This window comes from Neophocaena asiaeorientalis, unplaced genomic scaffold, assembly GCF_003031525.2.
Source record: "Neophocaena asiaeorientalis asiaeorientalis breed wild unplaced genomic scaffold, Neophocaena_asiaeorientalis_V1.1 scaffold59, whole genome shotgun sequence".
In the NCBI taxonomy this organism is placed as follows: Eukaryota; Metazoa; Chordata; class Mammalia; order Artiodactyla; family Phocoenidae; genus Neophocaena; species Neophocaena asiaeorientalis.
In genome coordinates this window covers 5335580-5363280 of record NW_020174268.1, presented here as the reverse complement: position 1 = coordinate 5363280, position 27701 = coordinate 5335580, and the positions used below count along the sequence as shown (strand labels likewise).

The 27701-nt window shown below is 36.6% G+C and overlaps 1 protein-coding gene across 1 annotated transcript; it reads right to left on the bottom strand.

Moving 5' to 3' along the window:
* Positions 1 to 368: 368 nt before the first annotated feature.
* Positions 369 to 24997, bottom strand: ITM2B (integral membrane protein 2B). Its single transcript, XM_024755561.1, has 6 exons — positions 24703 to 24997; positions 5541 to 5669; positions 3858 to 4064; positions 2933 to 3043; positions 2293 to 2443; positions 369 to 1153 (listed from the first exon to the last, which is right to left on the bottom strand). Exons 1-6 carry the CDS (start codon positions 24817 to 24819, stop codon positions 1068 to 1070), a joined length of 801 nt encoding a protein of 266 aa, XP_024611329.1. The 5' UTR covers positions 24820 to 24997; the 3' UTR covers positions 369 to 1067.
* Positions 24998 to 27701: the final 2704 nt, after the last annotated feature.

Here is a 27701-nt window from a genome sequence, read left to right as displayed (position 1 = left end):
ACTCTTAGATATTTTAAATAGGGGTGGATTCTAAATTATTTCAGATAGGAAACTACCTTAGAAATATAAGAATCACCACTATAACTCAAAATGCTCCATTTGTGAGAAGACATTCTCAGGAAAGCACTTTATGTTCCTTGGAAAGTTCAGGTTTAATGACAGCCCTTCCATTAAATACAAAAGCATTATTCTATAATGTTTAAACAGCATCTTTCAAGGTTGAGTCTTAGATGTTACTTTAATAGCATCCATGAAGAATGTAGTTACTTGAAAAGTTTTTTATTTTTTTAAAAAACTTTACCCACTGTATATAGAGAACTGGATTTTTAAGAAATAGTTTCTTCTTTAACATGGATTATCTCAAGATATGAAGAACCAAATTACTCTTTGGTTTTATTATGTGGGAAAAACAACACACAGTCCTTTAGTCAAACAACTTTGTGATATTTATATTCCATTGCACAGGTATAGATTATACAAATTAGTAATACAAGTTATTTCTTAAATTCCAAACATTTTCTAAAATATTATTATACCAGATGCCTAGGGTATTAAAACATCAAGGTGGAAATCATACTCTAAATAGTTAAATATGCCACTGAAAATACTACACATTTTAATTAGAGGAAAATTAAAATGTGTGCTCAAATGCTCTAACAAACTAAGTAGCAGGGCAACAACTACAAATAAGTCACTGTGGTCCATTTTTACGTATGCATGTATATGATTATTAGATAACCCCTCCTCTTGAAAATGCATAATTAAAACATAAAAATCTGGATAAATGAATTAATGAAATTTAAACTCTTCCTAAGATCTACGGTGACGTGTACTATTACCTATGACTTCATACAACTACTAATTCAAGATAAAAGACACCACACTTGGAAAGAAAAAAAGATTTTTTAAAGATAATGGTTTTAATTGAGTTAATGAGATGAAAAACCGTGAAGCCCTGTGTTCTACTTACATGAAAGAAGATTTTAAAAAATTATCACTGCACAAAATACAAAGGGTGGGGTTATGCTGTGGTGTTAAATTTTTCTCCATAATGTTTTCTTCACTGTTCAAGAACAAATTAAAGTTTCCACAGCAAATTTGTTTTCAAAATGCCGAATCATAGCACAATTGCTGACTTCGCGTTTCTGAATACCTGTTTGGAAGGGGAAATTTTTTAAATTTCTGATTCTTCAGTAATAAATATTCATGTTAATTTTCACAGTTATTATTTAGACATAAAAAAATATTTTACTCTATATTCCATTAACTTCTATAGTTTGACTTTTTTTTAACACTGCAGAAGTAGATTTTAACACTGCAGAAAATAATTTCCCTCTCTTTTCTAAACTAAGTATCTTAACAGATGCTAGTAACAATAATAATGCCATACATATAAATTTATGACCCTGAAGGTAGTGGAAATGTTCTATGTCTTGACTGTGGTGGTGATTTGCTGAAACTCAGAACTACACACTAAAAAGGGTGAATTGTATTATATGTAAAATTATGACTTTAAAAAAAACTATGAACCATAAGATCATTTTAAAATGAAAGAAATCAAGCAGCAGGCTTCAGGTGACTCACCAGCCCAATGTGGGAGAACAGTATTACCAAAAGTGCTAACAGAAAGCCAGGAACGCTCTTTAACTAGGTGCCACAATTTCAGAGAAATCACACCATCGTGTATCTGCATGGCACTCCTTACTTTCTAAAGCTCTGTCACGTGTACTTTCATTTTATTTTTACAATGATCTTAAAAAAAAATGGGGAGATAATGTCATCACGTGAGAAAACAAAGGTGAAGTGATTTGGCAAAGCTACATTAGTTGTGTCAATGCTCTTAATTCTTCAGCCAAATTCCTTTCGAACTAACCTGACTGTGGTTATCTTCAATGTGATCCAGAAGGCAAACTCTGCTTAGAACCTAGATCCCTGAGCATACAAATGAAGAGCTACTTTAGAGACCCTCTGGATAAGCAGAACCCTTGCACAGTACAGCTCAACCAAAGGGGTAGGATGGAAAGGTGGACTGGGTGGCCATATGCAAAGTGAGGTAAGAGCACCTCAAGGGAATGACATTTCACATTCACCTATTCTATCTGAAAAGAGTAGATTTAGAATTAAGATGACTCTTCAGAAATCTAGAAATACTATACAATGTACAATATAGTTTTATTTTCTCACTCACGGCAAGTGTATTGGTAACAATAACTAGCTTACATCTAAATCTAATTTAACACAATGAAGTAAAACAAACTTTTTGGCCAACATTTTAACATTAGAAAGTATTACCTTTAATGGTTTCTCTGCGTTGCAGTTTGTAAGTTTCCTTGTCATGGCACAGTCGATAAATATAGAAACCCAGGTGATCAATGTGTTCAATGCGATCAGTGATGACCATGTGTTCATGAATCAGATATGACTGAGGCAGATACGTCCCAGCCTACATTTGGAAAAGAATATATTACACAGATATCTCAAAACATACATTGAACAGACAAGGAAAGCAGACAAAATTCTTAAGAGATTATAGTACAGAACAGAGATTGGCAAACTACTACCCACCATCTGTTTCTATAAATAAAGTTTTATTGGGATATAGTTGTGCCCATTTGTTTACATATTGTCTATGGCATCAAAATTGATTAGTTGCAACACAGATCTTATTTTTTAAAAGCCTACGATTTATTCTCTGGCCCTTTAGGAAAACTTAAATATAATTTTAGAAATTACATTTTAATTTCAAAATATAAAGTATTAAAAGAAAAGAGACAAGGAAAAAATCCGAAACCACAAGTCTTAGTTCCTCATTGTAAAATGCTTATTAGCCATACTGTCAGTAAGATGGGCTCCTACAGGGCTAATTTCTCAACAAGGAATTCCAAGATGCTGTAACAGCATCAATAATAAGAAGTATTTGAAAGTTTTATACCTTTATGTTAATAAGTAACTCCAATAGGTTCCTGGGTGGCATAACAATGGAAGTGTTCAGAGGAATCACATAGCATTTATCCAGCTTAAGATCTAAATAGGCTGTGAGTTTCTGGGAAGAAAAAGATATATTTTCATTAGATTAATGTACAAATATTACCAATATACAGACAGGCAGCAACTGGATTTTTAAGAATAACTTGTACTATTAGAATGTGTAAATCACTTGCATTTCCACAAATCAAGAATTTGGTGGGGTAGGAATGGAAATAGTAATGGGAGAGGAAATTTTGCTACTAGTAAATACAGTTCTTATCAGATAACAACAAACTATTAAAATTAACTCAAATAAACTATCACCTGATTAAGAGACTTAGTCCCCAGTCCCCTCACTTATAGACCCTAATGCCCTCCAAGGCATCCATCTATTGTATATAAAAATTAACTTCTCTCCTATGCATGCATCTAGAATAGTACTAACTAGTTACTACCATCCACAGTTTACTAAGTCACGCAGTTAACTAAGTCAATTAAATGATTTTGTGTTCTTACGGTTCAGATGAGAAACCTGATTGAGAAAGACTATCTCATAGGATGGTTTTGAGGATTAAAATGAGTTAAACTAAACCATGTAAACATTTAGATTTCTAAAAGCAATTTAGCAGCAAAGGAAGAACAGCACATGGTGTGTATTAAGACAGACAAGGCAAGGGGAAGAAAGGTAGGTTCACTGAGGGTCTGCTTCAGACAGAAAGCCCATCAAATGTTGGAGTTTATCTTGCAGGGCAGAAGAAACCCAAGGCCATTTTTTTAAAAAGTAAAAAGTAAACCATAAATAGAATAAATCAGCAAATACTGAAAATGAAACTACAAAAGCATCAATTAAGGAACCTGCATTCTTTTACAGTTCAGGGCACCTGGCTCACCTTGTTAAAATCATGAACAATGTTGGCAGGATCACTATCTGCAAACTCTGGGACAGGCACGCTGATGAATTCAACCTCATCTTCCTCAAAGATCTTAATATTTTCCTCAATGGTCTGGTAGCGAGCAGCTGGGGCATCTGCAGAAGGCTCATTTAAGATGACATCATCCTTGATGTACTTTATTCCACAGTAGTAGACGTCATCTGGCTACAGAGAGTTTAAACACTATTTCAGCAATTCAGTGGAAGACAGGTTTTTAAATGTAAGTATTACTTAAGCTGCCACCTTTACCTACATAGCATTTTGCTTGCAAACTCTTACTTTTAGATGACAAGTCAGACGGTTTAATTACAGCGTTAACACATTCTTTAAGATCAGGTTTTAAAGTACTGTAAAAAACCAGTTTCAGAAGGAGAAAAGCAGCTGATTTCTCCTTTACTTTTTGTGTTCGACAAAAACAGAATATAAAAGCAATTATCCATCTGGTGACAAGTAAATCTGAAGAAACACACAGGCCTATTTCTACCTGTAAGCCTTATTTTTATAAAAGAATATATTCAGAAACCAGTAATGTTTTTCTGAAAGAACATACTTCTAAAACTTTTTGATGTGATTCACTGATTACATGATTTTTCTCTCATTAGCCAAGAGGGGTAGTTTTTCTGAAATTTCCACAGGCATACAAGTAGTTCTGATTTTGCCTTAAAATATATCACAATTAAGTGGAAAGTATCAGATTATAGCAAATCATTATAAAGATTTTTTTTAAAAGTATGCATATATAATAAAGATTAGGAGCATATAACAAAATGTTAGGTCAACAAATATCTCTGGACAGTGGAATCGCAAATGATTTATATAAAAATACATTTCTTGTAAAAAACTGCATTAGAAAGATGACTAGTATTTCACTAATATCTATCAACATGACATTATCTCAAAAAATATAGAAAATGAACACAAAATTTACACATCCTATGTAGAATATTTCACTTTCTAAATAAAATCTATTTGTCAACAGTTTCTCCAAACTCTGGTATGTTAAAAGAAGTACACATACGGAATTATTGTCAGAGAAATATATCACAAAACACAGATCATAAATCATAATCATTGTAATCAGAAGAAAAAAAAAGTCTTAATCCACTGGGATTACTACTCTGTAATAAATTATAAACAACTTTTATCCTAAATTACCTCATCATTATTGCTGAAATCACATTCTTAAGAGAAACCAATGACTGGGGAAGAGGCAGAGAGAAGTGGAACCACTATACTCTGGGCCCAGGAGCAAAAGGCTATTGTGGGGAAGCCCAAAATGTCTATCAAATTATAGTTTATCAATATCACATTTGAGGCTGGTGTATCTATTCAACTGGCAATTGAAAATACTATAACTTAGCTATTAATTATGGTAGGAAAATTGAGAGTTAGTCAATTTTTAAAAATCATCCAGCAATCTATACCCTTTAGTCAGCAAAACAATGTTATTCTGCTTTTAGTGACTGTCTAATAGGTTCAGCAAACTTATGCTCAGGAGATTTTTTAACATAACCGTAAAATAGGACCACCACTCTGACTAAAGGCCACAGACAAAAAAGCACAGGCTTAGAACAGGTTTGGGTCAATTTTCTAATACACGTGAAGGAAAGGCAAAAATGTCCCTAGCATTTTCCCACTTACTTGAAGTGCAAAATATTTGTACAGGTATGCTCCTCCTAGAATGACACCTGCAAGCATAAATGCTAGTCCAAAGCACATGCACCAACACCAGGCTCTTCTTTGGCCAACTGGTACCACTTCATCTGGGTCCTAAAATATGAAAAAGACTGATGATCAATATCTTATCTGCAGTCAGAATCACAGAAATGTCAAGCCTGAAAGAAACCTTAATAATTATCATTTTATAAACAAAGATATAAAGACCAAAGGAGTCAGGTCTCTAACCAAAATCTACCCAGGAATGATTAAGTGGTGGTACCAGGACCCAGCCTTAATGCCTCCTGAGCTGAGACACCAGTCTTTTGGGAGAGTTCTTTCTTCTAACTTTCAATACCCCACCTGCCACCCATATCTCTAGAGCAATAAATTACGTACTCCACAATTTCTATTTTCTGTGCCTAACTTTTAGTGATTAAAATATCTTCTAATATTTAAAAATTCAGAAGAGGCTATACAACTTTGTCGTGCAAAATTCTGGTGCTGAGTCTTGTGTATTACAATGTCGGGGTATATGACATTATTTATAAAATTATGTGTTAGTCTGCTGCAGGTAATTAGTATTTCATACTAGGTACAAAGCCATTCCTAACCAAACATAATAAAAATTTACACGAAAACTGGGGACAGACCAAATAATATTAAACAGATTCTTTAAACAATTAGAATCTCAAAAAAGCAGGACAAATGTATTTAAAATAATCCTGTAATTCCACTGCTCTACCCTAAAGAATCCCAGTTTAACAAAGTTCTTCATTTTTTTTTTTTTTTTTTTTTTTTTTTTTGGTAGTACACGGGCCTCTCACTGTTGTGGCCTCTCCCGTTGCAGAGCACAGGCTCCGGACGCGCAGGCTCAGCGGCCATGGCTCACGGGCCCAGCCGCTCTGCGGCATGTGGGATCTTCCCGGACCGGGGCACAAACCCATGTCCCCTGCATCGGCAGGCGGACTCTCAACCACTGCGCCACCAGGGAAGCCCAAAGTTCTTCATTTTTAAGATATCAGTAGAAAACCGAGGAAAGATTTAGTAAGAAAAACTTATTAAGTCAAGAGACAATACAACCAGCACACAATTTTAGACTTCTGATTTTGACCCCCCTCAAGGAAATAATTTAGCACTGGAACATCATCTAGGGTCAGGATATTCAGTCAGATACACTCTTGCCCTTCTAACTCAGGCCCTCTACTGTCACTTCAGAGTTATAGCTAATTTCTTATTTGTGCCCATGTTCATGTGCAAAGAGCTGACAAACAAATGAGATTAGCTGCTGGTGTTACATAACCAGTGGCTCAAGAAATAGTACAGGCAGCAAAAGAAAGGCTCCAGTTGACTTGAAACCAACATAATAAAAGATGATCTAGTAAGTAGTATGTGTGTACAGCCCTTCAAGTATATAACTCTATCCTTTACTTGGAAAACTCAATATGGGATGGATTAAGGGAGAAAGAAGACTTGACCTACACCTCCATAGATAAATAGGATATAACTTAAAAGTTAGGAAGAAAACCTGTATGAACAATGCTGGATACGGTTGAAGCAAGAATTCAGTGAGGAAAGAATGAAAGCTAAGGTTATGTTTTCAATTCTAAGATAAGGAATTTTAACTTGATACTACCGGGCTAAAGCCCAAGCCCAGATGTCCCAGCCAACCAAAAACAATTTAAGGCGCTTGGGTTGGTTGACGTTTAAACACAGAATTTAACACTGTAGAAAAAAATCCCATTCAATCTAAGGATTGGCTCAAACACTGTGAGAGCATCACACTTTGCTAGGCATACCTGTCAATGTATGGTATGTATACTCAAGACAACAAGTACACTGCAAGGAAGTAGTGTGTACTGAGAATAAACCTAGAGGAATTTATCAAGCCATACAAGACACCCATCTGCGCACAGAAAGTTACAAGAATTCCACAGGAGTCACAAGGTATTATGAAACCTGAATGATAAAGTACATGTAGTGTTTTGCTTGAGCCCTTGTCTGAGATGAGAAACAGTTCCTAGCATAATTAATTTTAGGGTGGAGGCAGGGTGGGGAGACGAGAATGACAAATGGAAATAGTCATTTCTAAACATTTGGTATCAGCTGCTGAGATAGTCAAATGTGTGTACAACACGCCCCGTTTGGCAGGCTCTCTTCACTAGCCGCACTTAAAGGGATAGCCAAAGAGCATATGGGCAGACACTCATAAAAGAATATGCAGCCCCGAAGGTTAAACTGCTAACAGTGTCCAGGCCTTTTGCTCTACCATTTTTAGCAGGTCAACAAACAATATTTTCAAGAATAAATTATAAACGTCTACTATGTGCCAAGAGCTGTGCTAGGACTGGGCATGTAGCCTCTGCCAAGAAAGAGATCGCTCAGATCAGCCTGGAAAACAAATATACAAAAAACATAAATATGCCATAGGCTCTAACAGGAGAATGTAGAAAGCACAGAAGAAGGGCTGATTGGGAGAAGACTTCCCAGGGGAGAAAATACTGGAGAAGAATGAAGGACGAATACTTATTACCCATGCAGAAGACAGAGTGAAAGGGCATTATGTGTAGGGCAAAGAATGAATAAAATCATGGGGCCAGAATGTATGACATTCCACAGGTCACATGTGGTACGGCTGGAGTGCCCAGTATGGTGGTGAAGGGTACAGGGGCGAGAATGGAGAGGTTACTGGGGCAGGTCACAAAGGGACTTTGTGTAACAGGCTATGATGTTCATTCAAAAATCACATCTCAGGACTATGACAATAAAACAAAAATTTTTAATTTCTCAAGAGAATCTAACTTGTAAAATACCTCATGTACTCACAGGTCATTTGTTCAGCACCTCAACCACGTGAACCATGGCTTAAGAATCAGGAAATAAGAGTCTGAATCTCCAAATTACAGACCCAAAGTCCATGCACCACAATCATCTATTTCATAAAAGAGGTAACAGGTCTTCAAAGTCTAATCTCTTTTTTTCTCTAAATTTCTATAAGGTTAGTATGGTAGCACCAAGCCAACCGTGGCACTTAGTTGGCACTCAACTAATATTTGATGAGGGAGTAGAATGTAGAAAAAATTTTTAAAAGCTTAGTTATTTATTTTTTTAATGACCCCAAAGTTACACATCAGCAGCCAGCGTGACAATGAAAGGTGGGGGCAACATAAGAATTTATGACGCACAGGAGACTGTGGCTTTTTAGCAAAGAATAGTAGCCCTAAGCACGCAGCCCAGTTCAACATTAAGGGCCTGTTATTTGCAATGTACTGTGCTAGATCCTGTGGGAAATTCAAACATGATTAAGACACAGTTGAAATCTTAAGCAATTTACAGTCAAAATTAATAGTATGCATGACAAATAGATGACGTTCCTTGTTACAGTCTGAGTCACAGAGAAGGGATTAAAGTATATTCAAGATAGAAATGTTGTTAACCTAAGTGATTTTAAAATGCATTTTAAATGATTAAATTTTAAAACTTCAAAGAGTATACTTAGAGAAAAAAGCCACATGTTAAGATTTAAGAAAAACCCCACATGACCATCTCAAAATATGTAGAAAATGCACCTGATAAATTATAACTCCCATTCATAATAAAATCTCTTTGCAAACCAGAAGAGGTGAAATTCTTTAACATGAAAAAGGCTAATAATCAAAAATCTACAGCAAACCTCATATTTAATGGTGAAACTTCAGAATTAAACCATACCCTTTCAAGTCAGGAATATGAGAATGCCCACTAAAACTGATTCTTTGTTTTCATTCAACATTGTACTAGAGATCCTAGGTAGTACACAAATGATAGAACATGAACTGATTAAAAGATTAGAAAAAAGAATACAAAGCTGTGATTATGTCAAATGATATATAACTGTCTACGTAGAAAATCTGAGAAAGTCACATTATTCAAACTAATTAAGAGTTCAGCAAAATTGCTGAAGATCAGTAATTAAAAATCAACTGAGTCAAAGATTTACACATAAATAGTCCTAGCATCATTATTCATAATAGCCCCAAAGCAGAAACAACACAACTATCCACTAACTGATGAATGGATAAAGTGTGGTATATTCATACTGAATCTCAAAAACACTATAGTGAAAAAAAAACCTCCAACGCAGAAGACTGCCTATGAAAAGGAAAAACTATAATGACAAAAAACAGCTTAGTGGCTGTCACAGTGAAAGGAAGATGGAAGAAGTATGAGGAAATTTTTTAGGGTGATGGAAATGTTTCATATCTTGATTATGGTGGTGGATACATGACTTTATACAATGACCATAAATTCAATCAAACTGTACACATAAAATAGGTGCATTTTACTGCATGTAAATTTTACTTTAATATGGGGAATGAGAGAAAAAAATACCAACTGAGTTCCTATATACCAGGCAATAAAAGAAAGTCTAACAACACCAAGTGCTGGAGAAAGTGTGGAACAATGGGAATTGAGGACTTTTGCACAGTAGACAGGAGCTGGTACAGATGTTTTGAATAACAATTTGGCAGTACCTAATACAATTAAAGATACATATATCTTATGACCCAGTAATTCCATTCCTAATAACATAACCCTAGATAAACACTTTTGTACACAAAAAGAGGCTCAATAATGATTACTGCAGAATGGTCATTAAGGAAAAAAACTGGAAATAACCTAGTGTCCACAAGTAAAGAATAAAGTATTATGGGTTCATATAATTAAAGTCTAAATGAAACCAACTAGCACTGTTGATTTTGAGATTAATCTCAGAACATAATGCTAACGCAAAAAAATTAAAAAAAAAAAAACACCATATATTGAAGACTTAAAAAACATAAAAGGAAAAAAACATATAAATGGTACTACAAATTCTTTGTTTTTATATGCTTGGATTATTTCATAATTAACAACAAAAATCATAAAAATCATAAGAAAAAGGAAAACCACTCATGAACAAGAGCAACTTCACTAGGACATAAAACTTTACTTGGCCTAATTTAAAGCAAGTCATAGACATTTCCTCCCCTTGTACTGCAATAAAACTGGTGCACCTTAAATGATGCTGATAAGGTAAAAGAACTCCCACAGGTGCTGTACAATTATCACCTCATTAATCTTCCTAAAACCTCAAGTTTTTACCCCAGTTTATAAATGAAGACGCTGAAGCACACACTGGCCTATAATCACCCCTCAACAGTAGGTACAGAAAGAAGTGGCTTCAAAAGCATTCTCACTCTTGCAGTGTATTTCTGGTTCGAATAAATCTTGTCATATGATAATAAAATTACTTAACCAATTATATCTTAAGCAAAATGAAGAGTAAATTCTGTTCTGGTACTTCAATTAGTTAAGAATTAGGTCACCTCAATCAGTTCCCTAAGAGGCTTCAGTAAATGTGCTTCAATTATAAACTTAACTCAGACAAAATGCAAGGGTTTTCATATAATTTTTATTCTGTGCCCATACTAACAACTCACACTTCACATCCTCTGGCATCTCTATGTAAGCCTTCTTTGTAGAATGAATGAAGAGACACTTTTTCAGAGCTTCCCAGACATACTATTTTGCATTATTAGAGCAAATGCAACACCACCACTTTAGGAACCAGAATACTAAAGAGGAAAATATCTTTTAGGGTTAAAAATCGTATTACAAAAAAGAAAAAAGGAGATGGCATAAAACACTTTATATTTAAAAAACAGAAAAACAGAAAAGAACCAATACAATTTATTCAACTCAGAGTAGCATAAGCTACTGAACCTTCAGAAATATATTTATTTAGAAATATGTACTTTTAAAAACACATTCAGTAATATCAATAAATAGGGGTTGCACAGGCCAGCTGCCCATGGATGTGTTGTTTGGCCTGTACACTGTTTTACAAAATACAGAATTAGCTGCCAACATTAAATATATATATAATAATTCAAATTTTCACAGATTTCTCATCAATGTTCTAGTTTTCTCAACTCCTCCCTCATCATTTTTCTTCCTACTGAAGACCAAACATACCAAGTACTTTTCTACAGTGTTGCTTGGTTTTGAACCTTGATTTTCATTTCCAGCTATGACTGGGTATGCTTCCTTCTGAGAACCTAATTTTAAACTACTTCTCCATATAAAAGGGTTTTGAGTTCTGGGTTATAGAAACTGGATTAACATGGTGAATAAAGCAGCTGAATCCTTTAAGTGACAGAACAGGTATTCTTTTGCAAAGAACAAATCCAAGCATGAATGGCATAAGCAAACCAAAAATGGTGACAGAGAGAAGCTGGGATTGGACAAGCTCAGAAAAACCACAGTCCAAGAGCTAAGGGAATAAAAGATGGTCCAGACAACACCCAGTCCCCCGGACAGACAGAAACAATGAGAATGACAGAAACTACTCATGGTATAATACCATCTGTATGAGGTTCTGGCTAAAGGTTAAACGACAGGAACAGAAAACTGGGACAGGTGTGGCACTCAGGATTGACTACCAAGTGATATTAAAGAACATTTTGGGGTGAGGAAAATATTCTGCATCTTGACTGCAGTGATTACACAAGTGCACGTATTTGTCAAAATTAACAGAATAGTATAAAGCTAGAAAGGCTGAAAATTTCAGTATGTAACTAATACTCCAGTATATTCGAATTCTTCTCCTTTCCCAACTTATGAGGAGCAAGGAGAGTGTTTTTTCCTAAGAGCCCATTAAATGATACTGAAGAAGATGAAAAAGATATAAACTTTTAAGAAAGATAAGGATGAAAAGATTGATAGCAGACAAGAAATCTCAAAATTCTGGAGGATGGGAAACAGACAGACAAGTGGTATTTTAACTTCTCTGTCTCAATCACCTCATCATTAATGGATTAATAATAGCACTAATCTCATAGGGTTAGTGTGGGGATTAAATGAGGAAATACAACTGAAGTATTTAGATCACTGCTTGGCACAGAGTAAATAGTAAGTGCTAAGTAAGTGATAGCTATTAGTATTATCCCCACCACCATCTGACTTAGCTGGGAAAGGTAAGCTGAAACAGGTATCTTCTTGGAGTAAAGCCAATAAAAAGTAATCTACACCTTTCATTTTTTAATATTCCTTCTTTTTTCCTTTCATAATACTTTACTGATGCACAGAAATTTAACTTGTTTTGTTAAAATATACTCATGATTTAAAAATATATATACTCATTAAATTAAATTAATTAAAATTGCTTACAAATAAACTCTTAAAATATGTTCACCCTTTAAAAAACAAACAAACAAAAAAGCAATCTACAGCAAAATACTGAAAAGGCCAATTAAAAAAGGCATTACTGGAGAGGAAAAGAAAATGACTTCCTATTCCAATAAGAATTCAAAAATAAAAACCTTGGTCATCATTTAAGATCTACTTAAAAAAATTTCTAAAATGTTTTCCTAACTATACTCTTTGAACCACAGAACTTACACAGGCAATCGTTCCAACTAATTACCATCATGTAGGATACCAGTGCCATCCATTTGCCACTGGTACATGTTCTATTCAGCTGGCTTCTACATTAGTTTTCTTTTCCCAGCGTGGAAAAAAGCAACAAAAAGACATGATCCAGCAACCTGTTCACCATTAATAGCAGTAATTCATTACCAAATATATTCTGCTATATGTAAAACACAAAAATCTATGGCTAAGAAGCTAAAAATCTATAAAGACACCAAACATTTGTTTGCATTTTCTCTTGCTCATTTAAATCAGTAATCTGAATTTTATTTTCTCATTTGACTTTTCAGGTAAGATTGATACTATCTCAACTAGGGTGAGAAAGTCCACATGAGAAATCTTATGTCTGAAATGCAAAAAGGGAGCAGCTTTCCAAGTGATTGGCATTATATGGATATTAATGTTACTGCATTATTTTACACTTGGAATAGGGAGAGATTTTTAAAAAGAGAAACTAATCTAAAATTACAATGTCAGGACTTCCCTGGTGGTCTAATGGTTAAGAATCCGTTTTGCAATGCAGGGGACGCCAGTTCGATCCATGGTCAGGGAACTAAGAATCCACATGCAAGGGGGCAACTAAGCCCACGCCACAACTATAGAGCCTGCGCGCTCTGCAGCCCGCGCACCACAACGAAAGATGCCGCATGCCACAACCAAGACCCAACGCAGCCAAAAAATAAGTAAATAAAATAAATAAATATTTTTTAAAATTAAAATAAATAAAATTACAATGTCTACAAAACCAATTTCTCATTAATGTCCTTTTTTGTTAACAAATCCTATGACACATAAGCAGCAAAACAGGAATAAAAAGATTAAAACTTTAAAGCCATTGCATAACAGTTCAACTACTGTGAGAAATATGAAATCTGAACCAAATTATTGGCATTATATAAAATTAGCACATGCCTAGGTTTAAAAAAAAAATAGGCCAGAACTATAAAAAAAAATTAGGCTGTAAATGCTTTTAGTGCTGGATTGTAATTTAATCACTTTTTACATCATTAGGGACAAGCAGAGTATCTGGTACATAGCAGAATATTAATATAGGAATACCTTAAGAGCCTTCTATTCTTTTTCCTACTTATTAATATTTTAAAAGATGACCATAATTTAAATATAGTGTTTATTCAATCTACACTGAAGAGAAGTGTACTAATGACAAGACTTTATGAAATTTCATCAGGTTTTCCAATTCATATTGGTGAGATTAAACAACAGCATTATATACAAATGATGTTTACTGTTAATAACAACCTTTACTAGGGATTGATAAATTGGTCAAGATAGATTTCTTCTGCCACTGGCTGAATCATGAGTTCATACTGTTCCTAATAAGAATATCAACTGTCTTCCTAGAAATTTTAAGGACGATAGGAAGGCTCTACTCTATAATTCATCATAAAATTATGTGTCCAGATCAGAGGGGGAAAAAAGCAAACCTGTTCTGGACTCATTTTTGTACAAATCTTGGATTTTAATGTCATTCAACGAGATAACTATACATTTGTATTCAAATGAGTCATTCCATGTAAAATGCAAAACTTTTGCAGAGAAAATTCCAAGTATATTCTTCTAAAAACATAAAGTAATTCAAATGTGGAAAGTTACAGCTCCCATCCAAGTTTAAAAATTTGAAAGTTATATAAAATGACTACTAGAAAACATAATTCCAGTTCTTGAGATCAGAGATATTTGTCTCTCTAGAGTGAACATGTAAAAAGTGCCTCGAACCTATGCCTAGCACCAAATGCACGTACAATAAACACTCAATAGTCATTTGATCTTGCTCCCTTATTCTACCACTCTCCTCACCCTTGGATCCAGGGGGTTGTTTTCCTGTGAAAACAGACACAGATGTTTAAGTAGGCTGTGATTAATCTGGTTTACATGGTTGGTCTCCCTGAGTTACACCAGGGGCCTCCTGAAGGTTGAGGTGTTTAGTGAATTTTAAATCCCTAGTATGTGGTCTGGCCATGCAGTAGTAGGTGCCTCTGAATATGTGATCAGTGTACTTCTCAGAAAGAAAAGCTCCTGTATGAAAGAGCCATGAAAGCTCATTTAGTCCAATACATCATTTTACAGATAAATATAATGAGGCCCAGAGAATTTAAATAAAATTATCTGTGCGGTATCACCAAATAAGGCCTGACTTATCATCTGACTCCATGTGCACACCTTAGGGAAGGAAAATCATGGAGCTATTAGGTCAATGACCTACCTAAATAATAGGTTAGGCAAATTAACTCTGGTAATAAGTGACGTGATACCATGTTACAACTGGGTAACACTCATATCCAACCAGAAACAACATAGCCTAGCCTGAGTTTCTACAGATTTTTCCTATCTTAATAGGTTTACTTAAATTGAGCCACACTCCTAGTAAGCACTATGTGTATGTGTTAACCATTACAACGTAGTGTTCGTATTATTAACATGTTGACAAAATTAATAGAATTTTTCTCTATTATTCATCAAATTACAAAGGATAGTAACAGAAAGTATTAAAATAATATGCACATGAAGGAAAAACAATCAAGAAAAATAACTCAGGCTCACTAGCATATAAGCATTTCAAAATCAATGAAAAAGGCAAGATATTGTTACAAAAATGAACCTAACTTAGAGGAATAAAGCCACAAGGCAAAAACCATGAAGTTGGTAGTGAGTGAGTTGCCTCTAATATTACTCATGAAGAACACAATTTTGGAACATTAAAAAGGGAGACAAGAAGATACCTCTTTTTAGGTCATCCTGTCTGACCTTAAACTGGTGTTAATAAAAATGCACATAGTTTCCATTATTATCCATTATTATCATTAAGCCCATTTTTAATGTTAAAGAAAATATTCTAATAAATCTTAAAGCTATGAGATAGCTGAGTTGAAAGTTCTATTATTGATTTCCAGTTAAATGGTTATCTTTACCTCCTCCTGAAAGCTCAACAGTGATAGTAAAGGGATAAATAAATAAACCTTAAGCCAGAAAATGGAAATGACAGAAAACAAAGTAGGTCAATAACAATTACGAAAGCTGAAAGCATAAGGAAAAAAATCTCAAGCTTCTAGAGGAAAAACAAAACAAAACTGGTCATATTCAAAGAACCAGGAATCAGAATGGCATCAGACTAGACGATAACGGAGCAATGCCATCAAAATGCTGAAAGAAAATTATTGCTAACCTAGAATTTTATGCCCAGATAAATTATCAATTAAACGTGAAGACAGAGTAAAGACTCTCAGACAAGTAAAGTTTAAAAAAATAACTGAGCTCAGATGCTTTTTCTTGGATTTATAAAACATAAGATCCAACTTAGGATGGAGGCAAAGGCAGAACAATTCCAGGATAATAATTACTCTCAGGACATCTGTGTAGAAACATACCTAGAATACAACTAGTCTGGGTGGAAAGACTGAAAAATGACAAATGAAATATCGCCAAGAAAAATATGGAACTCGGTAAGTTATCTGATAAGTTTGTAGATACAAAAGGCAATTATACTGCTGTCAGAGAGTATCAGGATGAATTAGCAATAAACAGAAAATTAAGCAATCCTCCCCCTTGACCCAAGAAGTCAATTATCAAATTCAGGGGTAATAAAAATGGTTTTGTACAAGAAAGGAAGTAGAATAAGTTATACTACTTACTCCAATGTAATGCAGTATAACTACATTAACTAGTAGTTACACTGCATTGCTACTTACTCTGTGTAAGTTTCATGTCAATTATAATAAAACCATGGACTATCAATTTAACCAGTCATTACTATAACTATACTAGGAGAACAGATTATGTATATACCATGTAAATATATAGAAAAGGCTAAATATTCACTTTCCATATTAGGAAGCCAGTAGGTAATATCTAAAATTGCAAAAAACACAAATGAAAACAAAAACCATGAAACAGCAAGTACTTAAGAGTAGAAGTTCTCCAAATGTGCTCCAGGGACACCCTTTCAGGGGATCCACAATGTCAAAACTATTTTCATAATAAAAATAAGACAGGGGCTTCCCTGGTGGCGCAGTGGTTGAGAGTCCGCCTGCCAATGCAGGGGACGCGGGTTCGTGCCCTGGTCCGGGAGGATCCCGCATGCCATGGAGCGGCTGGGCCCATGAGCCATAGCCGCTGAGCCTGCGCGTCCGGAGCCTGTGCTCCGCAACGGGAGAGGCCACAGGAGTGAGAGGCCCGCGTACCGCAAAAAAAAAAAACAAGCTCTTGGGGTCCTCAACAATTTTTTAAGAGTACAAAGGGGTCCGGAGGCCAAAAGGTTTGAGAACCACTAATTTAAGAAGTGGGTTCCAAAAAAAAAAAGTGGGTTCCTCAGAGACAGAGCAGGACTAGTATTTGCATTTTAAAGCTAAATTAATACTTTGATTAAATCCAAAATTAGATTTATAAAATTCTATCAACATCTATTACATAATGAGAAATATACTTTTATACAAAAATGGACATAGCTACTGAATGCTAAGGATTTTTAAGTTGCAGGAACAGCTCCTCACCAGAATACCTTGGGGAAACAGGATGTTATTTATCAACAATCTTGTTATGTAACTGACATGTGAGGTAGGGATAAGCAGTAATGGTAACACAAGAAGTAATATTCCAAAACAAGCATGATTGAGCGGGGGGAAAAGTGGGACTTTTAAAAGATGGGGATGGGGAAAAGCATTAACATTTAATTGAGTTTCTATGAACTAGGGACAGTTAATTCCATCACAAGAACACTATAAGGTTGGTACCACTATACTATTTTACAAATGAGGAAACTGAGGCTTGGGAGGTTTCCAGACTTGCCCAAGTTATCAGATCCAGGTAACAATATTAACTTTTGCCAGTAGGATCTAACACTATGTGAAAATAGTGTTAAGTTTGAGGTATTAGTTTATAAAAAACAATACAAAATGAATAAATGCTATGCTTCATTAATTTTCTACTTCTATCTTGAAGTCTACTTCTAGAAATCTTTAAGATGTAGTAGTACCAAATAAAAGTTTGAATTGTTAAAAAAAAAAAAGATGTAGTAGTAATAATAGCAGCTGATATCTATTCAGTCTTACTCTGTTCCAGGCATTGTGATCAATTTTTTACAGATTATCGTATTTCCCAGTTAGCTGATGGAGAATCAGAGAGTTGGAATAATTTATCCAAACTAACACAGTAAGTCGTAGAGATAGGATCTAAATCCTAAAGCACAAACTGCATAGTCTGACTTCTCAATAAGTAGACAGTGTGGTTTCCTGAACTATACCCCTTTTTGGAGTGAGGGAACTAGGCCAAACAAGAGAAATTGATTATTTCCCCCCAAACATTTAAAAATATAAAAAATCATTCTTAGATCATGGGTTATACAAAAACAGGCAGCAGGCCACAATTTGGACACCTGGGCCATAATTTGCCAGCCCTGCTCTCCACGGTAAAGGAGACTGTAAAATGGTGGCCTATGTCAGTCTTCAGTGTTTCTGCCTGAAATTCTGGTATGAATTAGTTGTTAATACTGAAAAGTCAAGTTTTAAATAAAAACCCTGATTGTAGCTTGCCTTTAAAAACTGGAGGATCAAGCAACACTGGATCCTTTTTTTTTTTTCCGATGAAAATGAAGAATATTCTAAGTTGTTTAATATGGGGGGAAAAAAAAAAGCCTAGCTTCACTATATCATTTGCTTGGGCCCAGGAGTATTGAGTTTGCCGTCTCTGCTTAACATGCCTAGCACCGCCCTAGATGGGATTGGGAAATTTTTTCCTAGCACTAATATGAAAGCAAGGTAAAATAGATTGAAGAGAAAGCAATAAAATAAAAAATTTTAAAAACTGACATGGTATATATAGTAGAAAAGAAATACTAGAGAGACTGGCTGACAAAATGAATTTTAAGAAATGCAGACCTAGGGAGTTCGCTGGTGGCCTAGTGGTTAGGATTCTGGGCTTTCACTGCCGTGGTGGCCCAGGTTCAGTCCCTGCTTGGGGAACTGAGATACTGCAGGCCATGCAGCTAGGCCAAAAATAAATAAATAAATAAACAAAATTTTAAATAAACAAATAAAAATTTTAAAAATAAATAAAAATTGCAGACCTCAGTGGACCAACTCTTAAAGTCATTCTTCCCAGCATAAAGAGGATTCTTCTTCTGGACATTGCAGTAAGTGATTTACTTAACAATGCAACTTACCTTTTTGGTTTTTATGTTAAATAATTTTAAACATCATAATCATATTTAAAGCAGAGAAAACAATCTAAGATTTACGCTTTATTCTTAACTCGTTATGCAAAACATTTAAGTCTTGAAAAGTAATTTTGGCATTAAAAGTTAAAACATTCAAATATACAGAACTCCATTAAAACGTTTCATTTTTCAAAGTATGAAATTCAACTATGCCAGAAAAGGCTTATGCAAATATTTCAAAATCTTAAAGTATCAAATACCTAACGTCACACTTAGTGTCAATTTCCCAAATAAACTCTCTACATGTTTAACTTGAAAATGTTTAGGATTTATAAACTGTGCAAATTTAATTTCAACATTAATTTCTCTTCTGACAAATATATTTTAGCTTTAAGTCATATAATTACTGCTAGAAACTTATCAACATTAAAAGATAAATATTAAATGAAAAATTAGAACATCCCTCTATCATAAAAATAGTAATTTTTTTCATTTCTGAAACTCAAGATTGAAAGTCTTCTGCATAAGAATAAAAAGTCTATGTTATTCTTACTTGTTTTTCCCCCAAATGGCAGAATTATAGAAATACTTCATTCCTTCTTTTCCTCTAATCAATTAAAGAGCTCAAAAAAAACTTCAATTGTTTAAAAACAATTTTGTTCAACTGTTGGTAACACATAAAATAGAGGATTATACTGTAGATTTCTTTAAAGCTATTAAGTACACGTATCATAAATACTGATTAAAAGGGATAATCACAATTAAATGATTTTTTAATGTTCTTAGTGTCGTATCTACAATAAAATTTCTAATTTTCAACTTTCAGTTGCCTACCCTATAAAACTTTCATTGTTAGGCTCTGTGCAAGAAAATGAGAGCCAAGGAAATAACTCTACACATAAGCGTCTTGAAAACATAGGTCCAGTGTTGCTACTTTCTACAGCATTTTGACAAAAACCACCACATGCTGTCAAATCCTTTATTTTAACAGGCAGCAGTTATGGCCTGAAAAGTCCTTTGATGGTAAAGTCCTTAACTCCTTTAGTCTAAGCTCTAATAAAAAATGACAAGTTTACCGAAAAGTTTAAGAGGATGCATTCACTGATGTCATTTTGAAAAGACACAAATTTTTCTGGCTCTTCCTCTACTGACACTATGACATACAAAGGAGTCCAAGAAGTTTTAGTTATACCATGAATTCAGAAAGTATTTTCCTTTTGGAAAAAAGAAAATGACTTTCAAGTAGACACTCATTTAAGTTATGGTATGAGAGAACAAATAAATAAAATGTCCCACCTTACATCAAGCTTTAGCAATACATAATGAAAACTTCTAAAGTTAAATTCTAAATCAATTTAAATAGGCCTGTACCATGTGTTTCAAGAGATATTTCTGATTAAAATAATACTTCCATTCACTTAAACCTCTTATATGGTAGAGCTGATATTCCATAACATCTTACAGGTTTATGATTTTGCCAAGGATAATATACTTGCTTCTATCTAGTCCGGAAAAATAAGTTTAAGATGACACTGGGAAGACCCCAAGCAGGTAACCTCCAACTGTACGACAGGCAGTTTTGTCCACCCTCTGCAGCTGCAGCAACCCGTGAGGCGTGTGTACACAGGAGGTCCTGCCAAGTCACTTGGTAGGCACAGGGGCAATTAATTTGTCTCCCAGAACTAATCCTTCACTTCAGACATCAATATCCTCATGAAGAACTAAAATGCAGTGACTGTAAAGTGTTTGCTGGCCAATGTTGTTTACAGACACCTAAGTTACACAGCTAGGTAATCATACGCACTTCTGTTAAAGGGAACCAAGCTCCCCATCCCTTCTGTAAACATCAAAACATTTCAGTAAATGTCATCATATTTTATGTTCCCTCTCTGACCTCTACCTCCCCAAAACCAGAAAATACAATGAACACCAACACCACCAAAAGGCAAAATTACCAGTCCTGTTTATGCAAACAGAAATGCCAGAAAGTGTAAAGAATTAGGATCCAAGTAGCCATTTTGTGACGGGTAACTCAGAACTTACTGGGTTAGCAGTCCTTCACTTATGCTTCCATCCTGCCCCATCTTTTCCGCTCCACGAGCATTTTACTTTTCCTTTTAAGGAGGTCTGCAACTACAACTACGATGCACAGCAGAGAAGAGGCAACACTATTTATCAGCAAAACAACTTGCACGGATACCTATGAAGGAAACTTGAGCTTCTTCGACGCCTGAGATCGGGAAAGGCATTTCCTAATTAGGCATGACAACAGAAGTTGTTATTGACAACTACTGTTCTACAGTGAGGTAACCCAAAATGAAAATTGAGCGTATTACATAATACCTCTATCTATCTCCTTTCTGTGACCCATGGCTACTTAATATAAGGAAGGAATGTAACATGCTGAACATGGGGAGGAACAAAGGGAACAGTCTGATTAGGGTGAGGAGGTAGTTATTTTTTTTCACAGTTAAAACAATTCGATTCCTGCCAAATATAATTATGTAATTCTAGCATTTTCATAGAATTTTAAAACTGGAAGAGTCCTTTACAGACCATCTGCTCCTACCCTGTCATCTTACACATAAAGAAATGTAAAAACTTAAGCCCAAGATCAAGTAGTTGTGTAATGACAAAACTGGGACTTCCGACTCAGGACGTTAAGTATTTTCTTTGATATTTACATATATATAACAATTTTCCAAAGTTCAAAGTAGAAACACAAACATTCATGAATGAATTGCTGCCTCTAACATAAAACATGCATATAATTTCAAATTCACCTCTATTACACAAAACATAGGGGAAAATGTAGGGCAAGAATAACAAATAGCAAGCTAGTTGAGGTAATATAATCAATAGACATGGCTGTTGGGATTAATAGCTACTGAAAAGACAAGATTGAAAAATGGGACAATGGAGCTGTTTCCAGAGGGTCCTCACCCAGCAGTGAGAAAAGGGATAAAGAAATAGCAAAGGACAGGAGCAGTGTTAAAGTACTGGAATGCGTGTTACATAAGCCAGCTGACTGGAGTGGTAAGAATTCTTCCGGCATAAGGTCTGAAGAATCTGCATTTTTAAACCAGAATCCCAGATGATATCAGGTGACCCTTAAGAGTACATTTTGAGAAACATGGTTTTCGGGATATCGTGGTCTAGGAGAGTTAAAGATACTCAAAATTCTTGTTCAGGGGTTCTGGCCCATTAACTAGCTAAACTGGATCCTCTCCACCAACCAGGCAAGGAAATGCCCCAGGCAAACACAGGAAGGCTGATTCTGTGCAGAATCCAAGGAGTCAAACTCAGTAGTTCCCCAGCACAGTCACCCCAAGGAGCCATAGAACATTAAGGAATCACTGACCCAGCTCTAAGAGATCTTCCACAAATGTCTGTTATTAAGTAAGGTTTTCATTTACTGTTAAGTGACTGATTATAAGGATTCTAGTTTTAATGTAGAGCAGTATTTTGTCACTCACTTAAGAAGTCTTTGAGCTTATAGCTAGAAAAAGAATCAGTCATTTTGTATCTGCCAATTCATCCATGACTGCTATGTGGTTACAAAGGAAGACTCTGGCCCTCACAGCTTTGTTCCAGTATTTTTCTTTGGCTATGGGGATCTGAGAAAATAGAAACAGAAAACATAGCACAGAGCTATGAATGGTTACTTTTTTTCCTGCTGCTGTGACCATAGTATTTGAATACGGTGAAATTGTGAGAAATTCTGAGAATCTGAAAACAGGGTCACCATTTCAGAAATGACAGTAAATGCCAAAAGTCAGATTTAAAGCTGCCCAGCAAATTATTTCTGATTTTTGTCCAGAGTTTCACATCTCTTTCACTACAGGAACAGGGAAAAGCCATCTGAAGTGACATCATCCAATCCTTTCTCTCTCTCTCTTTTTTAATAGGAGGAGTTATATTTGTTCATAGGATTTTTAAAAAGACAAATAATAGGATTAAAATCTATCTAATCTCTATCTACGTATTTCAGTCTGTTATGACCGAGTACTTGACTATCAACTTATTTTAGGTACAATGAATGTTAGATAAACATAGAGCTAAGATAATAATTTGCTGCTGGAATTATCCTCTGTGGATTCCAAACATTTTCTCTTAAGATCAAGACGGTTTACAATGGATTCAGGAAAACAATACCAATACCAAAACTCTAATTCCTTTTAGGGAATCAGTCCACTTCCTATTTCAAGGCAAGAGAGTAATTTAAAAGTCAACCCCTAACGTTTGTTTTTAACTAGAACATTTCCAAAAAATAAGTACAGGCACATCCAGATTGACGTTGTATTTTCAAACATTTTTTACAGTGTGTTTTCCAGTAGTAGTTTCCATTAGATCATATAAAAAACGATTATTACTCATACTTGCACAAATTATTAGTTTTTTTAAAGTTAGAACTGTTTACCCTACTTATAACAGGTCTTGAAAATGCTAACGAAAAAATTAAAAATTACTCAACATAAATAACTTCTACAATTGATTTCTACAGGATTAAAATTTTGCAGCCTAAAGAAGATCTCGTAGAAAGAGGCTGTGAGTCTTTCCTTTTTATTCAACTTCTGAGACAATTATAATCATACCTTAAATGAGAATTATTGTAAACCACTAAAACTTAGTACAATCATGGTCCCTCTCCTGATTTTTTGCTTAGGGCTAAAAGGGGGATTTTGTAAAATAAAGGACAATTTTACAAGGGACGTAAGACAAGTTTGTTACGTTTAGTTTCACTTAGTGTAAGGGACTCTCGTAAAGATACTGGTATCATTTAAAAGTCAATTGTGGGTTTTACACAGACATCCACATAGTAATTAGCGATCTTTACCGGGAATAATCGTTTTAATAATAAAATTAACAGCCAGAACCTACTCTGAGCAGACCGTCACCTTGCTTTCTCCTCTCGCCCGCTCCCTCGCCCCCCTCTCCCTCCCCAGACCCTACGGTGAAGTTCACCTGCCAATACCGAAGGGCCGTGGAAAAAGAGGAGATAAAGAAGAAAATGCTTTTAAAATTAACAGGCTTTTACAGTAGCTGGACTTAGTGCAAGGACTGTTCTGCCTAGAAACGAAAGTAGGAAGCTACAGAGGTGTAGGCTTGTAATGATGTCAGCCATTTTAGGCACATTATACTGGGAGGAAGTGCCAAACTCCGCTGTTGTTTTTGTTGTTTTGCGTGCCGCCGCCGGTCTCCAGATCGACCGAACCCAGTCCTGGCGCCGGGCACGTTCCCGGACTGCACCAACGACCGTGCACTCGGCACCGTTCTCCAACCCTCCTCCCCGCAGGCCTCCCAAGCTCCCTATTTCGCGGCAGGCGCCGCTTTCCGCACCACGCACTTTCTTACAAAGAAGCTGAGCCGGACAAGCAAGGGGAGCGGCCCGAAAAAAAGGAGAGCTCGGCCCTCTCGGGGATTCTGTCCCGCGCCCCGCGCCGCTTCGGGCGCAGAACAGCACCGGCCCCTCGCAGCTCTCCCGCGGGCCCAGCGCCCACTCCTCCGACCCCCTGACCCTCGGACCTTGCAGTCCACGGCGACCGCGTTGTGGGGGATGATGAGCGCCTCCTCGCTGCTCTTGGGCTCGCCCTTCTTGGCCTCCTTCTGGGCCAGAGCCGAGTTGAACGTCACCTTCACCATGGCGCGGTCTGGGGCGCCCTCGGAGGGCGGCGGTGGGCTCGGGACGCGGGCTGCGGGCTCCTGGCTGCGGCTGCAGCTTCCTCGGCCGGGCTCCGAGCACGGCTAAGCGGCGGCGGCGCAGGATACTGCAGCACCAGCCCTGCAGCCTCGCAGCTCCCGGACGAAGACCGAGACTGTTCGCTTCAGCCTCTGCTCTCTCCCGGAGTCGGAGGAAAGATGTAGCCGGGAAGGGACGGGCGCTCCTGCATGCGGGCCTGGATTTTGCAGTTTTGAATTAGCTTCCAACCAGTTTACCTCCGTGCACAATGTTGCAGCTGTGTAGCAAAATCGGGTGAACTTTACCGGTCTGTCGCGGATAATGGGTTAACCTCCGGCAGCGCCAGGCGGACCCTTCCCTGCCAGCTGCCCGCACTGAGAACCTAAAGGCTGTGGAATTTGGGGGCCTCCACACTTCCATTTTCTAACTTTATTATGGAACCGACTCGGTGGAGCACAGAAATGTTTAATGCTCTCTATCCTTGTGACTTGTGATCGGACCTCACCCAAGGGCGTTACCTGACTCAGACTGGCCTTGTCTTTCTTCCCCCGGCCGCCGCCATCGCAAGGTCAACGGCTGCCCTGCCTAGTCCCAGAGCAGTTGGGAGGAAGTTTCTAGGCAGATTTGTGTTTCATACATCTCACATTTCTAAAACAGAATGTTCCCCTCCCGTGTAGACTTGGACAAAATCCACAAGCACACGGGACTGATTTGCGATTCATATTCGATGATGAATCTTTAGTAGCTCTGTCCAAAATTTTTTAAAAAATTATGGGTAAAGCAATATTATGTTTTGAAGAGATTTCGCTTTCACCTAATTCAAGAGAGGCTAATGGCCTGCAGTGTTACTGGGTTAATGACTGTGTCAACAGATGGCCCTTTGGACAAATGGTTGATCTTGAACCCTTCTTCCTGAATCAACCAGAGATGTGGGTGCACTCTAGAATGTTTCAGCTGCGGCAGCTCTGCCCTGAGTCAAGCATGAAGAAAGTAGGTTGAGTCTGAGTTTCTGGGGAATTTGGCCATGCTCAAGAAGGGGGTTAGGTCTCTCAGACCCTCCATAGAATCAGACCACAATTCCCTGCAAAACATCCCAAGGTCTCAGAATCTTTCAGATTATATATTTCCAAGAGTCATACTGGACTGAGGTAGAAACCCAGCCTAAACCAGGAGTCGGCTTAGGCATTCTGAAATTCGAGTGAAAATGAATTAAATGTTCAATTGAAAATAATAGTAAGAGTTAGGTCCCAGTCCTGGTGAGTACTGATCCTAGCTAGCCATGTGACTTGCAGCAGCTTATTTAAACTCCCTGGGCCTCCCTGGTTCAGGGATCAACTCTGTGGGGTTGACTCTGTGAACTGGCATAGTGTCAGTGATTTCTTGAGACACTACAATTGAAGACTAAGAAATTCTGGAAGCAAGATCTACACGATTATAAATGATTATACTATATCCTTCCTGCTCCTCTTTTTGTTATGATGGAATGGTGGGGAAATACCCAAGGCATTTTGCATTAGAATTAGTAAAGAAAACAAAATTATGAACAGCACTATTAAACAAATTAGGAAACTGAGACAAAGAAAGAACAAAGGAGTTTGACAAAACCAGAAATTAACCACCCCCCCTCCCATTTCTAGTCTAAAAGACTCAGGAATAAAAGTCTACGCCTTGTTTTGTGTACCAGCAGTGAGCAACAGTTTAAAATCAGTTGGCAAACAGTCTGGGAATAATCTCCTGGTTTTGTTTCTCTACTTTATCTGGTGTGTCTACAAAACTGTGTAGTACACAACAGAAGAGATAATGAAGAAGCTGGATCAAGACCAAGCAAAGCAAATCCAGTCTCGTGATTTGTAAAGGGTCACCCAGTGACCCTGGAAACTGAATGGGGGAGGAGGAGAGTCAATGACCCAACCAAAGAAAGTTAAAAACATAGTCATAAGTTACCACTAACCACTAAATGTAAAGGGAGTTTTAGAAGACCTCTGTGTGCCTTTTTCACATTGATTTTGAGAGAGTAAGAAGATGGGAGGAAAACGAGTCAGAGAAATAAATTCAAGAATCTTAGATCATTTAGATTTGTGTGATGTGCTTGGAAAGGGATTTCTTTTTCCTGGATTCTTTTTTTTTTAATATTTATTTATTTACTTATTTGGCTGAGTAGGCTCTTTGTTGCCGTGTGTGGGATCTTTGTTGCGGCATGTGGGATCTAGTTCCCTGACCAGGGATGGAACCCGGACCCTCTGCATTGGGAGTATGGAGTCTTCACCACTGGACCACCAGGGAAGTCCTTCTCCTGGGTTCTTTTACATCTCCATACTTTCTGTGCATTCTCCTTCAGATTTAGCAGGTTAATTGGGAAAACATTTTTGCAAATATGGGACCCTTAGTGAAACAACATCCGTGAATACACCCTTTAAAATGTGCTCTTGATACCTTCCTTCCTAACCCAGTGTGTGGCTATAGGTGGGCACCTTGTGGCTTTGTCTCAGCTTTTATAAAAAAAAAAGTGTTTCTTCTAGGCAAAAGGTGAATGCTTCTACTGAACTTGGCTCCCTTCAGACTTAAGCAAGCACTGTTTTTCTCTCTCCTTCCTAACTTCAGATAGCCTTTATTGTTTCTAAATTTCTCACCTCCCAAATTTATATTTCTTATCACCTTCCTACCTCAATCTGTATATTTTTTCCAATTATTTTATTTTATACCATGTCATTATTTTCCTTGATAAACTGACTAAAATAGTTTTTTGGGGGGTTGTAACATGCCAACCCTTTGGGAATTGTCCTGTTCATAAATGCAGTTCTCTCTCTCTCTCTCTCTTTTTTTTTTTTCGGTACGCGGGCCTCTC

Excerpts from the sequence above, each read along its gene's own strand:
- ITM2B (XM_024755561.1), bottom strand. The coding sequence starts at position 24,819 with ATGGTGAAGGTGACGTTCAACTCGGCTCTGGCCCAGAAGGAGGCCAAG. Across the intron at positions 4,065-5,540 it reads ACAAATATTTTGCACTTCAA|CCAGATGACGTCTACTACTG; the intron begins GTAAGTGGGAAA and ends AACTCTCTGTAG. Across the intron at positions 2,444-2,932 it reads AGTTACTTATTAACATAAAG|GCTGGGACGTATCTGCCTCA; the intron begins GTATAAAACTTT and ends TTCCAAATGTAG.